The sequence below is a fragment of the Paroedura picta genome, chromosome 8 (assembly GCF_049243985.1).
Source record: "Paroedura picta isolate Pp20150507F chromosome 8, Ppicta_v3.0, whole genome shotgun sequence".
NCBI lineage: Eukaryota > Metazoa > Chordata > Lepidosauria > Squamata > Gekkonidae > Paroedura > Paroedura picta.
The window spans coordinates 58,317,358-58,333,610 of NC_135376.1; the positions used below are offsets into that span (position 1 = coordinate 58,317,358).

The window sequence follows — 16,253 nt, forward strand, 5'->3', positions numbered from 1 at the left end:
CGGCTGGCAGTGCCCCCCAGTGGGCAGCGGGAAGTCAGGGGCGCTGGCGGTTAAGCAAGTGGAGCAGGGGCTGAGGCGGCGGCGACATCCCTCAGCAAAGGACTACCCTCCCCCCCCGAAGGGCCTCAGTAAAATTGTCAAGCGTTGACTGGTCCCCAGTGATAAAATGGTTGGGGATCACTGCTCTAAAGGACACAGTTCAGAAGGACCTCTTCCTTTCAGTGGGGACAGTAAGGAATTCCCAGTAATCTCAATTTAGTACAAATGTTCATGTAATTGGAATGATGCCATTTTATTCTGACAAGGATCAAATCTAAAGTGTCAGGATATCCAGTGTGCCTTTATACTGCAACATCAAGAATATGAATACCAGATCATGTATCAACAGAACTGTATGAACTTCAGCAGTATTTTTAAAGTGTTAAATATACAATTATGTGCAAAGCTTTGGTCTCCCCACTCAAAAAGAATATTCTAGGCTACACATCTGTTTTGTGACACTCTTTAAAATTATGGAAACTTTAATACTAACTTTATCCTAAGTATGAAATTGTGGTTTATAAAATGACTACAGAGATCTTTCCATGAAGGTAAACTTTGATTTTGAGGTCCCCAATATTTAGTACTGTGGCTATGCACAGCAATGTGTATACGGTATGCTGCCAAGTAAGACAACCTTAGAATAAGGGTTGTTCTTTCTGAGTTAATTCCACACAAAGGACTGATACATTAAGAAGGCTGAAACAATTCCAGATCAATTGCTGGATTCTTCAATTGTACTAGAAAAATGTGGCAAATTAATATACTATACATAGTTCATTACCAAGGAATGATGCTTCAAAATGTACAGTGGGGTCTCACCATTTTAATGAAAGAAAATTCACACAACATTTGCAATGCTGGTTATGCAAAGACAATGCAGTTCTACTTTTTCCAATTGCTTATTTTTAAAACAAAAGTATTATTCCTTCACGTTGATCTTCATGTTGCAGGAAGTGGAACCCCAGAAATCTATAATGAACGCAAACAGCCAAAAACCCGGGATGCAAGTCGGGAAGCCATCAATTGTCTATAAAACTGTATACCCACTTATAAATCTGTTGCCTTATTTAAAGTAATCTCTTTGGTAATTTGATCACAAACTTATCCTTGAATTTAATATCAAAATAATAAATATTTCCCAGAGAATCATTATAAAAAATCAGCTCCAACCTCCAAGTTCCTCCAAGTCTATTCAAATGTTACTGTAGACATTATTTAAATAAAACATTACAATTTGCAGTGAATGTCAGCAGGAAAGCCTATGCCGTATCAGTAAAGTATATAATCCAGAAAAAATTGCCCTAGTTTCCCATTGATCTGAATTGGGCTGGATCCTCCATAATGTTACATGCAAATGCAATAATCCCCCAACAATAGTAAATGGAAGTAGCCTATAGAATATTTTATCACAACTTCCAAAACTTTTCATTGGTCAATTCCTATAAGAATTCTCCCTCATATATACAAAGCTATGCAGGAAAAATTCATTTCCAATCACTTATAAACTTCAAACTGTTTGATTTTCCAAATGCACAAAAGGAGATAGATTTGTGAAATAAACCAGGTTTAATGAGAGATCTTTATATTCTGACAGACCCTCGGTATATATGAAAATTATCTCTTCATTGCAAGATATGACACTTGTATATATTCCTGTTACCATAAAGAGACATTTTATACATTCCTACTTTAAATAAATAGGCTTATCAACACAAACCATAAGGGGTACAATCTAGCAGTAGGACAGAAGGTCTCCATGGAACAAATACTTCAGTTTTTATAAAGCAACATTCGCTCTGAACATGCCTGTCCCACCAAAGTGGCATATTGCTGAACGCTTTCTTCATCACTGGGCCCCTTCCGCCTTCTCTTATACACACTGTAAGGCATGACTGTTCTCTTATGGAGGATCCGAACACGACCCAGCTCTTTAACGCTTCCTTCATCAACTGTAAGAAAAAATAAACACGCATGAATGAACATGATGACCAAATGAATAGCTACTACTACTTTTAGCTTTAGGTAGAAAAGGTATTACAAACCTGTACAAGAAAACATTCCACCTTATTTTCAGAACTGCACCATCCCATAAAAAGTTAGTGTACAGTTCTGGTCACTGTATATCAAAAAGGACATTGCAGTGATGGAAAAAGTATAGAGGAGGCCAATCAAGATGATTGGGGTCTGGAGTACCTACCTTATGAGGAAAGGCTAAGAGTCTGGGTCTTTTCAGTTTTAAAAAGAGACAACAGAGGAGAGAAATGATGCAGATTTATAAAATTATGCATGAGGTAAAGTGAGTTGATAAAGACATTTTGCTTCCTCTCCCCAAACACTAGAACTCAAAGGCATCCAATAAAGCTTTTGAGAACAAAAGAAAATACAACTTTACATAGGATTAACTTTACGAAGGATGAAAACATGACATTCGCTGCCAGGGGAAGTAGAGATGGCCACAGGAAAAAACAGCTTTCAAAGGGGGATTAGACAGATTCATGGAGGATAATTTTATCAATGGCTAACAGCCATGGTGACTGAAGGGACACCGAACCTCTCAATCCCAGAGCAAGGAGGCAATAACAGAGGTCCTCCTTTTCCTGTTACTGGATGTCCAAAGAAACTGGTTGGCCACTGTGTGAGACAGAATGCTGAACTAGATGGACCACTGGTCAGATCCAGCAGGGCTCTTGGAGGCATCAAAGTAAGAAAATCATGACATAGACTCTAAAAATCAAGGCATGGATGTAACTGCAAATAAAACCAACTTTCACAGCTAGTCTGACAAAATCCTTTTGTTTTAAAATCTATCACAGAACTAGTTCATATGGTTAAGAAAGACTAATTCCTGTTGCAATGCTACCTAATCTTTGAGACTTCTTTCCAAACTAGGAGATATGAGATTGGTTATTACAAGCTTAAAGTGTACAGAGGAAAAGGCCTCATTTAGAAACATGTCTACTCTAAATGCAGCAATGATGTCTGAAAAATAAGTTTACCTAGTATGGTGTCTGCATACTGTTTCCAGGAAACACAAAAACTAGTATTTAAAGTTGGCATTATTATAATGTTGACTGAAAATCCAACATCAGGATCTTTGGAGTCACTCTCTATTATTGAGTAATGTCAATAATGGTATTGAATTTGTGCAGTTTCCATGATTATATTGTGTGGTTTGGATTGGGGGATGGAATTGTTCTTAGATTTTATCTTTCAAGAGTTATTATGGGTCAAGAAGAAGCTATGTGTGCTGTGCCTTTGATATGCAAGTCATATTGACAGCAGCTGTTCCCCAGGATCAACATGAGGATAGCATGGCTTGTGTGAATATCAGGGAATGTCCACAATAGATTTAAACCTATACTATGGCTCAGCCTGGTATCTGGCCCCTATCTTGGAGTCAGGGTAGGCTAACACTTAGGCACTCTGCTGTCTTACACTTATGTATTGTTCCAGCAGAATTCTATTTTATATACATATAATTTCTAATGCTATGCACTGTAAACAAATATTCTAGAATCTAAAAACAAAACAAAAACCTCACTCTGCCTGAGAGCTTACACATGCTAAGTGGAACGTTCTGCTTTTTCCTCTGAATGTACAACCCCAATGCCCTGTAGTAAATTGCTGTTAACTTTTCTATTTCATACTGCAAAGCAACCTTTGTATTAGGTGCAGGAATGTACACTGTTCAAGAAACAGTCATACGAGGTTCCCTTATGCAGGCAGAACTAATCACATAGTGGTTTGGAACTAGCTATGGAAAAAATCTTCCCCACACTTGTGATTATCCTGAAGGGGTAGACCATACTGCTGCTTTACGAATGCAAGTGCAAGTCTGGATTGGAAAGCCGCTGAAGAAGTCATACGTACGTAGAAGCAATGTGAAGAATCACTGGCCTGTGAGGCACAGCATGCTAAAATTTGGTTGTCCTGTTCAATACAGTTGATATTTGCTTTACTTACACTTAAGTCAAATGCTAATCTGGTTTGTTCCCATCTTTTTGAAATTCATTAGCTTTCTGAAATGTATCCAGTATTTCCCCAACATCCTACCACAATGTTATTTTGCTGTTTCATATACTACCTCTTCATCTACACCATTCCATTCTTTATAAAACTTTACAAAGAATAACATTTGTAAATTATGCTCCAGGATGGGGTGCACAGAACCATAAAGTGAGTCTAACTTCTTAAAAGGAAACGGAAGACTTATATTTACAACACCTTTAGGCAAAATATTAGTTGCAACCTGAACAGGTCTGGCGCCAACTCTCATCTTTAAACAAACACCCACACAGAGACCATATTTCAAGGACTGCTCATTATTTTTCAATCTCATTACTTTTATTGAACACTGAAACTTGACACTTTTTTTGGTGTGTGTGGCTTAGACTGATCTTGGACCAAGATTTTATTTCCTGTACTAGATAATGCTGTTGGATGTCTACCTTACTAACTTGCCCTGTGGCTGAATTTAATGTTGTGCCATGGGCTGAGTATCAAGATTTTTCTTTTTAATTGTTAGAGACTGATATAAGCCATGCCTGTACTAGAAAAGGATCCATCTTAGTTGGAGGCAATGAAATAAATAGTCATTCTTGTTGAAACTTGATTTTACTTGGCCATTATGATCAGAATTTGTTTCTAGCTGGACTACAAAGAAACATCAGAATTCCAAGACAAGCCAATTCTTGGGTTAGGTGAAACATGCTTATCTTAAGAGAGTCAAGACTATATGTGTACATGCTCAATTCAATGGCAAAATGAACTGCCAAAAGAGTTATCAATTTCCCCCACTGCAAAATCTAAGGAACTGGCTCAGTAAAAAAAGTCTACTAGGTTTCTGATAAGGCCTCAAATGCAACTTGCAAGTGTTATGGTGTTTGCAGGGATAGTTACCACTAAGAGAACAAATTCTCTGAATACATGTTTGGAAGCAACAATGAGCCAGATGAGGCAAGCCAGGAAAGACCGAGGTGTCTTCTAGTTCCTCCTGATAGAGCTATTTTATTTACTTCATTGACTGGTGACTGGTCCAGATTCCATGGCAGAGTGAGGATCAGTACTTGGGTATCCCACATTTAAGTCCACATTGCTAACATGACTGCTTGCTCTCATATCTATTAAATCCTTCCTCAAAGAAAGTTAGGACAGTGTATATTATTGCTAACCATTCTAGTCTAGTCTATTATTTAGGATTGTATTAATGGCCACAGTGAGCTTCATGACTCCCTGGTAAAAGTCTAATATTCCAATCTTAGTGAATCCAGGACGACAGGTGTATGACTTCTTTAGTAGCTTCCCCACATCTCTTCTTAAAATTCCAAATTTTATAGTAGCCCTATGCTTAGCCTAATAGGATTCCTGGAAAGCTTACTTCAACCAAATCATGTATGGTCTTATTCCGCCTTCATAAAAGTAGCATTACATACAACCCCCATTATATACAGCTGTGTCATGGCTAGGATAGGAACAACAGGTCAGCTAAGGCAGTAACAGCAGCAAATCTTGCTGGTTGTGGGCAGCAAGAGAAAAGCAGCAGGACAGAACTGGAACCCAAGCGATAAAGACTACTATTAAATGCATTGAGAATTAGCTTCCTGGTCTTGTCTTCTACACAACTGTTACATCCTGCCCTCCTTTATTGTACAAGTTATTTAGAAGAAGAGCTGGTTCTTATATGCTGCTTTTCTCTACCAGAAGGAGTCTCAAAGTGCCTTCCCTTTCCTCTCCTGATAACAAACACCCTGTGAGGTAGGTGAGGCTGAGAGAGCTCTCACAGGACTGCTCAGTCAGAACAGTATTATCAGGACTGCGAGTGGTCCATGGTCACCCTGCTGGCTGCATGCGGAAGAGGAATGGGGACTCAAACCCGGCTCACCAGATTAGATGTCCGTGCTCCTAACCACTATGCCAAGCTGGCTTTAACATCCAATTCTGGAATGTTTAAGCTGTTTTTAGGCAGAGCCCAACTTTTCCATTTTCCTCACATCTTCATTTTCTCTAAGGCCACCTTTTCCCTCTGCCCCCAATTCCCCTCATGCCAAAGAGTAAGAGTTGCGGCTTTGCTTCTGGTTCTCCCTGGAGGCTGCTGGATTCAACTGTGCTGTGGTTAGCATGACTTAAGTGGCTTATTATATTCAAGCACTTCAAAATGGGAAGATTTAAAAAATGAGACTCTCTCTCTCATAACCAAAATCAATTCATCCAATTGTATATACCTGAAAGGTGGCAGAAAAGCAGCAAGCACAATGCTGGTTCCCAAAACTGAGTATAAATCATTTTTGACTTATTCTATGTGTCAGATATAAAGGAAGACAACTGGGAAATGAACAATATAAGCTGCTTCAGATCCCCCAGTGGGCAGAAAGGTGGGAGATCAATGAAGTAAATATAATTACTTCTGGAAAGACCATTGAAAGAGGAATCCAAAACGTTACAATTTCCATTTGCTGGAAATACAGTTAGAAATAGTATTTGCAACGATTAAAATGTTTGTGCTTGAAGGAAAAACAAAGGTTCAGATAATGATGTTGCTATATCTTGCAACACAGGCAGAAGTTGCTATATCTTGCAACACAGGCACAGGGAATCAAAACTTCATCTGTTAGCTTTTGGATGCACGTACTAGAAGTTGAGTCGACAATTCTGTTTGGATTCAGCTCATTAGCACTATCTCTAGTGCTTAAATATATTTTATGATCAAGGATCATGCTGGATTATGAACTTCAATTACCTTCAAGTGTTTATAAAGTTAATTAGAAACAGATGTGAGCTCAAAAAATCTGGAACAGTTGCTGTGAATAATCAACGTAGTTGTTCCCTCTAACAAACTGAACCAAAACTTGCTAAATTCAACCATGGTAACAGATTGAAAATACATGTTCTTCATAGTTTTTATTTCTGCCATTTGATTTATTTGACACCACAAGGAAATTGACAATATACCCTAATTTATTTTAATAACACACACGAGCATACCATATATTCCATATCAAAAAATAGGTTGGAAAATGTCTTATTCAACTCTGAAATAAGAACTTTCAGTCACCAGAGATGCAGATATGGCCCTCTTAATAGATGTTACACCATCACTGGATACAGTAATGTACCTCTGATACTATATTTAGGATATTTCATGTCACTTATCCAGAATCCTGCTCAAGGTAGCTTACAATTAAAACAGTGTCACAATACTACAAACAAGCCATTCAATCGGACTACCTTACACATATTCCTCAATAATAGAAACTATGAATATTTAATTAGCCCTGTCAGAATGCCACTCCTGACTCAGTGATTATCATCTATATAACTTATCAGTGGTCATAGTTCTAGAAATCACTGCCACAATTCCATAAATGAGAAGTAGAGATCATTCTGAAAAAAAGGCCCCTAGCAATCTTCATGGAGCTGAACTTTTGTCCTAGGGAACACTTTATATACTGCTTCTATTGAACTGTCATTTCACCACTTGATAGCTGGAGCATTAAGACTGCACTTGAAAATCTAGGATCACAGCAGTACAAATAGCCACATCAGGACATGATAATACTCTTAAAGCAACAACGTTTTCTAGAAGCTGTCACAGGTCTTTGAAATTGACATGCCTCCCTCCTTGATCAACATTTATATACAAGGAAAGGTTCCTTTTGGAATGAACAGCTATTCAACTCATAACATTTGGGGGGACTTGTTCTAGGGCCTATTTCTCACAGAAGCAAGAAAGAAGACAAGTAAAAGCCATATAGTATTTTCTCAGTTGCCTGAGAACAATGACAGTCTAGTAGATAAAGGAAAATATACATGTAGGCATCCATTATGTGTGTGTGTGTGTGCACAAACCTAAATGGACTCCAGGGAATGGTAGAGGACAGGAAGGCCTGGAGGATCATTGTCCATGGGGTCGCGAGGGGTCGGACACGACTTCACACCTAACACCAATATATATATGGAACAGCTTCGCTGTATAATCTAAAAAGCTAAGGCCTAGGTGGGTGGAGAGTGGGCAAGGCCAGCATCAGTCCTGCAAGTCTGGAAAGTGCAGGAAAATCTAAATAAAGAATATTTACAGCCTGAAATTGTAAATAGTGAACAAGTAAATGGCTGGAGAGACATGGGAACTGAAGTGACTTTTTTCATGGAAAATAAAAAAACATTATTTGCCAGGAAGGTCCTATGAACTCAAAGGCATAACTGGCCCAGAATTTCAAGTGGAGTTAGCTTTACAGGAAAGTAGACAGTGAGACTTTGGGGGAAACTAGGTGATCCACTTTTATTAGGCAACGACTTGGCCTTGCGGACAACAACAGGGACTGCAGTTGCTAGCAGTAGGCCTCAGGCTTCAGAAGGGCAGACATCACCAGCCAAGCAACCAAGGGGCCATGTGCATTCCTTTTGAAGGGATGCATGTGAGGGGAGAGAGCTTTCCCTTCAGCCTAATGTCCTGGATATGAGCTGTACTACCAGGGAACTCTCGGACCCCACCATCCCTAAACCTCTTTGGGATACAATGCTACACAGTCACCCCTCCAAAGAAGCCATTTTTGTCTGGGTACCTGATCTTTATAGTCTGGAGATGAACAGCAATTCCAGGCAATCTCCAGGCCTCACCTGGAGGTTGGCTGTCCCTGGTCTGAATATTTTATCAACCGTAAAAAAATGGAGACAGAAGGAACAGGGTGGATACCTGTGTACTGTGAGTACACCATGTGGATTAGGGCAGGGGGACACTTCGGTGTCTGTGGCCTAATTCACACAAGACAGGAAATGACATTGAACGCAGAACTGGGAGGAATTGGTTGCCATGTAATCTTCCCCTAAGAACAGTCTGATTTTCTCTTCACATATCTGAAGACACGGCTCTAAAAAGTTTATCTGTAACCACTATGACACACTTCCCAAATGTCAGTCCTCTCCCACATTTCATAAACATTCCAAACCACAGGTTCTTGATATCCATCTCTCCACACCCACACCCTCATTTGTCACCAGGCCACCACAACCTCCTACACAATACAAACATTCAACCCTGTGCCTTACAGACTGGACAGCTCCTCCCCTTCCTCTTCCCATCACCAAGCTCTAGCACCTGTTGTATTCCTGGATACAATGGGCTTTGCTTTAACAATGGTTTTCAATGCTGGGATCACAATTTGTTTGTGTGCATTCAGTTGTGTGTCACTGAAACAGACACATACAGGATGCTCAAGAACATGAACATCTGAAGGAGGGTTGGTTTTATTTCCCGCTTTTCACTGCCTGAAAGAGTTTCAAAGCGGCTTATAATTGCCTTCCATTCTTCTCCCCACAACAGACACCCTGTGAGGTAGGTGAACTGAGAGCACTCTGAGAGAAAATGCTGTGTGAGAACAGCTTCTAACAGAGCTGTGACTAGCCCAAGGTCAGCTGGCTGCATGTGGAAGAGCAGGGAATCAAAGCTGGCTCACCAGCTTAGAAGCCGCTGTTCTTAACTAGACTGAGCTGGATCTCATAATAAAAACATTTTTTTTTGAAATTATGACATAGAGAATCCTAAAAACTCAACGTACCGAAGAGATAAAGGCAGCCATAGGATCTGTTTAGAATATGGCCAACGAATACAATAAATTCAATAACTTCAAGCGCACAGAAACTTCTCTTCCTAGTGGTTCTTCACAGCCACAGATGACAGAAAAATACAATCAACTTTGCTCTTCACGCATATTAATACTTTTAATAAGCAAGGAAGTCTTTACTTGCTGAATGAACTGTTACAGTGTGATTCCTACTGGTCTTGTTATGGAAAAAAAACATTTCATCTGAAACAGAACCTACCATTGTCTGTCTGACCTGATGTTTATATTCACTATATTTTAATTAAGGGACTTATTTTACTGACAACTGTAAGGAGGTGTTTTGCAGGAAACTGGCCCTCGAATGGAGCACTGCTTCCTAAAAGCAGCAGCTATACAAACCTCAAATGACTGTTGCTCACAGCAGGTCTTCAGCATGGAGCTATGTTTTAATTTCCTTAAGCCACAGGACACAAGTCTGAATTCAGATTACATTTTGCCCATGATAAATATATCAGCCCAGACACAAACTTTCATATTTTATTATTTCAAAATGATAGATTTTACGTTCTCGTCAAGTCAATGTTGACATGCTCCTCCCAAACCTTCCCAGTCTTCTCTTCCTGCCCCCAGTTCTAGCCCTGTTACGGGTGCTTATTTATTCTCCCAAATCTTCCCTAAGTCTTCAAAGCAAATTTTATAACACAGGAGGAAAGACCAATTTGATCACCGCAATTCTATGTAATCCCTTTTCCAGTTTTGTGTAGTGTCCTCTCAAATTCTACAATGCTAAGTTTTACTTTCAAAATAAATTTCAGATTTCCTGCACTACTCAAGGTTGGTTTTCAACAAACAGCTCCTTGACAAACAAAGAGCATCTAGGTTCACTTGGGACAGATACACAGTTTATTTTGCCTGAAGATATTCTGCACAGCTAAACTGGCATCTCTATGTTTATACGACAAACCACTGAAGAATCAAAATAATTTAGAAGGTAAGTATGGTCCCTTGCGAGTCCCTTGGACTGCAAGGCAAACAAACCGGTCAGTCCTAGAGGAGATCAGCCCTGACTGCTCCTTAGAAGGCCAGATCCTGAAGATGAAACTCTAATACTTTGGCCACCTCATGAGAAGGAAGGACTCCCTGGAGAAGAGCCTAATGCTGGGAGCGATTGAGGGCAAAAGAAGAAGGGGATGACAGAGAATGAAGTGGCTGGATGGAGTCACTGAAGCAGTAGGTGCAAACTTAAATGGACTCCAGGGAATGGTAGAGGACAGGAAAGCCTGGAGGATCATCGTCCATGGGGTTGCAATGGGTCGGACACAACTTTGCACCTAACAACAACAACAACAAAGTATGGCTTTAAAGAGGAAGTTACTACCTTCAGCCATTCACCAGCTATTAACAATTGTAACACTAAACTTCCTGTGTCTTTTGTACACAGCACTTTTGTACACAGCACACTTCACTCAGTGTGCTCAGAAAGGCTTCACTCCCATCTCCCGCCGTCTGTAATGATTATATTAAGAGCAGAATTTTTCAGATGCTACAAGAAGAAGTAGGATCAGTGCTTGTAATGTCCTGAATGAAATTGTGAGGTTGTGCGTCAGATACTACATTCACTGGAGCAGACCCTGAAATACCATGGCGGAGTGGCAAGGTGAGCTACTCCAAATATATAGATGACCTTTCATACCAACTGACTGTCCATGTGAAAGCCTCAAACTGACAATCCACAAACACGTTTGCTGGCAGGGGCTCATGGGAATTGTAGTCCATGGACATCTGGAGGGCTGCAGTTTGACTACCCCTGATCCACATGAATGCCTCATCATACAGACCCCATTTTCTGGATAAAATGTCTCTGCACAACCAGCTGTGTGTCGGAAGCAGTGTCAGCTGGCACAGGATGCATTGGCATATGTGGAGACTGGCATCATTCTTCCACTCTGGTGTCTCAACAGCAACCTACGTTGACCTTATAAACCACAGTGGTCAGTTTCTAGGGTGACACAGGGATTGAAATTAGTGTAAATAGGTGATGTGAAAATGAAATGCCCTTTATCTCCAATCATTATGGGGAATAATTGATTCTGGTAGTGAGAAAGGACTTGAGATGAATAGAACTGGAAAGGTACCTATAAAAGGAAACCGTTGAGGCTTAGCACAAAATTGACATTTGCACATCTAGCATTAGGCAGTATAATACCTAAAGATAAATGTTCATAAATGTTATATACCCACCTGCTTTGAGATCCAGATTGAAGCGACAATATTTTGAACGCTCAAGCGAAGGCAGGCATTGCTCAGTGGGGACCCACACATATGTTTCTGGGCACAGCAAGTCAGAAGGTCTATATTGGCCCTAGGGAATAAAAAAAGAAAGAAATAGCATGCCTTTTTTTTTGGGGGGGGGGCTTCACTTTGTGCTCCAGGGTAAAAACTGTGCTACTATTACAAAATCTTAAGCAATATAATTCAGCCACATTACACACATGAAAAATACGTATCCTTTATATAAACCATCTCCCCCCCCCCAGTTTCAAAGATTTAGTATGCCTAACTAATCTTGTTTAAGCACTGGCTCTTCCTGGCTTGTTAAACTGGAACAAGCATGAAGGGCACATTGAACATTACATCAAACTGTCCGTTGCTAATTTTTAATATTTTTAAAGGAAGAAACTCCACGGGGGGGGGGGGGGAGGGAATTGGTTTGTTTGCTTCTTTGTGTCTTTCTGGCATCTTAAAACTGAACTGCACCCAAGAGTGCGTAATCTAATTAAGGCTGCATTACCTGCTGGTCTCTATTACAGGAAAGCAACATACTGCGGACTTTGGGTTCTTCACTGTGCCCCAACCATAATTCTTTTCCCCTACCACTGGCACTTTGCACTTACATCAGCCTGATGAATAGGTCAGGGGAACTCAAAAGCTGCTGCTCAGAATTTTATGGTATTTTGGTTGGTTCTAATAAAAAGGTAGTGCGGGGGTGTCACTATACTCAGAAACACCGGTATTCACGTAAAAATGAATGTAAGTACAAGAAGATACTAAGCGGTTTCACTTTGGGGGAGGGTGGTGGTGGTGGGAATTCAGTCCAAGCTTTCCAAGATCAGAAGTTATCAGTATTTTATTATTATTGAGGCTTTCAAAATCTTTCCCAATGAACCATACCCAAGGAACTCTCTCTCTCACTCCATACACATCAACACACACACACTCCTGTAATACTGCAGATGTAAGTTAAGGTACAGGAAAGCTCTCACCAAATACATTTTGGACTGTTTTATGTGGATGAGGGTAGGGAATGTGCTTTCTGCCAGTACAATCTAAACACAGTTTGTGAAAACTGAGTAGCTGAATTTACGTGCAAAGCACTCTCTTGGGGAAGATAATGCCTATCTCTGCTTATGTAATAAAATCAGGGAGCAAGGGCCCTGCTGTAGTACTTCTCTTCTGGGATTCCACTGGTGTTGCCTTTCAAGGCAAAGACTGAATTTAATAAACCTTTAGACTGCCTTGCCTTTTCTCATGCCTGGCCTGCTTCTGCCTTAATGCACTGATGTTGATAATTCAGGGTTGTTTTGTTTATGTAATGTTAGGACTCCTCTTTTGAGCAGCTGGCTGGAAACTGAGATGAAGGCTTCGTTAATTCACTTTTAATAAAAGATCAATGGGGTTTATTGTGGAAAAATAGAACACAGATGTACACTTTACCTGATAAACGAATTAAATGTGTGTTTAACCTTTTCTGTTTGTTCTATGCTACTGGTACTTGACCCTCTTTGTTTTTTTGAAATGATTATCTTTCCTTGGAGCTTTTATTTTTCATATTTGGCTTAGTCTGTGAAAACAAACTCTGCTGATACTCCTTCATCTCAAATACTCACAAAATCCCTTAGATTTTTCAAAATATTTAAAAAGTAAATCTTCAGACTTAAGTTTCATTAAAACCTTTAACCTAGTCTTGGAATAGAACTCCAGATATTTTTGATTTGGTTTGGAGCACAGAAACTTGAACATGAAGCAAGGAAAAGTGAGAATATTTCAATTACTGAACCTCAACGCAGAACTGCTGACACTGCCTCCAGAAGTTTCCAATTAAAAATCCAACCATACTTTACAACAGCCAGAATGAATGTCATATGTAAGGATTTGGCTTTCAATGTATCTTTTACAAGAAGTAACCAGAGCTGAGAGAGATTGGTTGAATTTCTGGTTAGCACCAAGGAAGGAGAGAAGGGGAAAAAGCAGAGTACTGAAATGCACCAAAATATGCCTCTAAAACAAAACAGTCTGGGGGAGTGACATGGTTAATATTTGTTGCCTCTGACCAGGCCCATACTGAGTACTCCTCCAGCCACAATTACTGATATTAATAAAAATGTAAAAGGAAATATAGTCGCAGCTCTCTGCATCTTATATATAAATTACATTTAGAATAGCAGCCATAGTCTTACTGAAAACTCATTTAGTATAATATTTAGTATAATGGTATTTGTGAGTGTCTCAACGTTTTCTCTACATCAGCAGAATTTGAAAAACTAAACATATCAATTAAGTTTATACAATGAACACATTTTGGTTTTTTTCTCCTGGCATGTTTAAACCGCATGCAGTTGAAGCCTGAGAACCTTACTAAAATTATATTTCAGAATTGCACTAAAATATGTGGATCCTGGTTTTTCAGAAGCAGAACAAAGGAAAGGTTTGTTACAAATTTTACAAGAAGACATAACATTGGTGATCCATGACCAGAACACCCACCTCTTACTCCTGTGAATAGCCATAGTGTAAGGAGAACATTTGATGCTGCCTAGGAGTGTGCGTTCAGGCGTATCCAGGCAGGAAAAAACCCTGAAAAATACCTTACTGGCATTTTTCAGGTTTTTTTTTTAAAGCCAAATAAAGATTAGAGAATCTGACCAGCTAACAGTATATGTACTCTCCATTGGGTTCTGCATTCCGGGCCTGTTGAAATTTCAGGAGCAACTTCAAGGGCTGTCCTGTATAGAGCTAGTTACAGTATTCTAGCCTGGAGGTGACTGCTGCATGGATCACAGTAGCTAGGTCACATATTGACAATTAAAGTGCTAATTGTCGTGCCTTGTGAAGATGGTAAAACATCTGGCCAGCAACATTTGTGACCTGGATTTCCATAGAGAAGATAACCAAAGTCAGGCTCTTGATGGTCACCAAAACTGTTAGTTGGTTCCTGTCAAGAGTTGCACCTGGGACATACTGACTCAGCCAGAGAACTCCATCTTGGCTTGATTTAACTTCAACCAACTCCACTGGAGCCAATCCACCACAGTCTCCAGGTACCTGGATACAACCATCTGGCAGTATGGACAGATGACTGTCCATCAACAAATATAGCTGGGTGTTGTCAGCATATTGATGACATCCCAGCCTGAAACTGAACCGGCTGGGTGAGGGCTCATGAAGATGTTAAACAACAATGGAGAGAGAATAGCTCCCTGCAGAACCCCGCACACCAGGGCATGCTGCTGAAAGGTTCTCTCCCCTAGTATCACAAACTGTTCCATCTTTTTATAATATATGTTTTTATTTTATGCTGGGATAGGTTTGTAATGCTGGATATCCTTTCTGTTTTGACTTCAAAAAACAATCTTGAGAGTTGCTTCAGGCAAATTCCTGGAAAAGTAACAATTGTTTTCTAAATAATCAAATGAATATATTCTAGATATGCAGATCATCCCAAAAAATATATTATAAACTAGTATCTCCAAGATTTCAGTGCTCTTCAAACTGAAAAAGTAGCCCTTAGAACAAAATAGGAAGGAATGACCTGTTTTCATGGCTTTGGATTCTGTTACACATGAAAAAGGATGTTGTGATAGACCGTTTATGCACTGGGAACTTCACTGCACCAGCTCCAGTGCAGTAGCACAAATAGGGGGCGGATGAGGTGCACCAGGCCAAATGCTCCCCCATGTGGGTGCAGGAAGATGTGGGGCAACCTGCCACGACTAAAACTCCAGCCTGCAGCCTAGCATGAAACCTCCAGTGCGTAAACGGTCATAGACTGCACTTTAGAAGAGCTTAGAAGTGCTGCGTAAAGAGATAAAGGATTGTGAAGGATTAATTCTTCATAGAGCCAGAGATCCTTGAGTGACAGGCTGTTTCAAGTAATCTAATTGGTTAGCATCAGCTGAGCAGGGAAATTTTTGAAAGAACTGTATTCTGAGAGATTCATTCAGCTTTCTGCCTTGACTGAAGAGTCCAATTTCAGCCTCTGATGAGAGCAGTTTAACACATACCAAAAATTGGGGGAATGTTGGCAAAGAAGTTTGGGAGGTAGACATAGACTCTCATTCAGGGCCAAGAAAATGAGACAGATCTTCTAGAGAGAGAGAGAGAGAAATAAATTCCATACCCAGTTAAAAAGGGAGTTAGTTCTGAAGAGTGCAGAGATCCCTCATCTGTTGTGGTTAGAAACTACCTTTAAAGAACTTAAGAATTAGTTGAAAACTCAGATGAGTACTGATGTTTCAAGAGAAGGGGGTTGGGTACTAGAAAGAGTGTACCAGCCTTCTGGAACCAAAAGTGTTAGAGAATACACAAAGAAAATGAAGTATTTGGGGAAAATACTGGGACAAAAGCTTTTCAATATAAAGATTTAAGTCACTGTGA

The 16,253-nt window shown here is 39.9% G+C and overlaps 1 protein-coding gene across 12 annotated transcripts in view; it reads right to left on the reverse strand.

Moving 5' to 3' along the window:
• Positions 1–845: 845 nt before the first annotated feature.
• The window catches only part of ATE1 (arginyltransferase 1), a 72,667-nt gene continuing 57,259 nt past the window's right edge, over positions 846–16,253 (reverse strand). For 9 of the 12 annotated variants that reach the window (XM_077349982.1, XM_077349983.1, XM_077349975.1 and 6 more), the window contains 2 exons: positions 11,841–11,961; positions 846–1,991 (listed from right to left, as the gene is read on the reverse strand). In XM_077349982.1, the coding sequence (XP_077206097.1) occupies positions 1,813–1,991; positions 11,841–11,961 (300 nt within the window). In that variant the 3' untranslated portion in view covers positions 846–1,812. Of the gene's footprint in view, positions 1,992–11,840; positions 11,962–16,253 lie in introns of those variants that run through there. The other 3 variants (XR_013233612.1, XR_013233611.1, XM_077349976.1) reach the window with 2 other exon arrangements.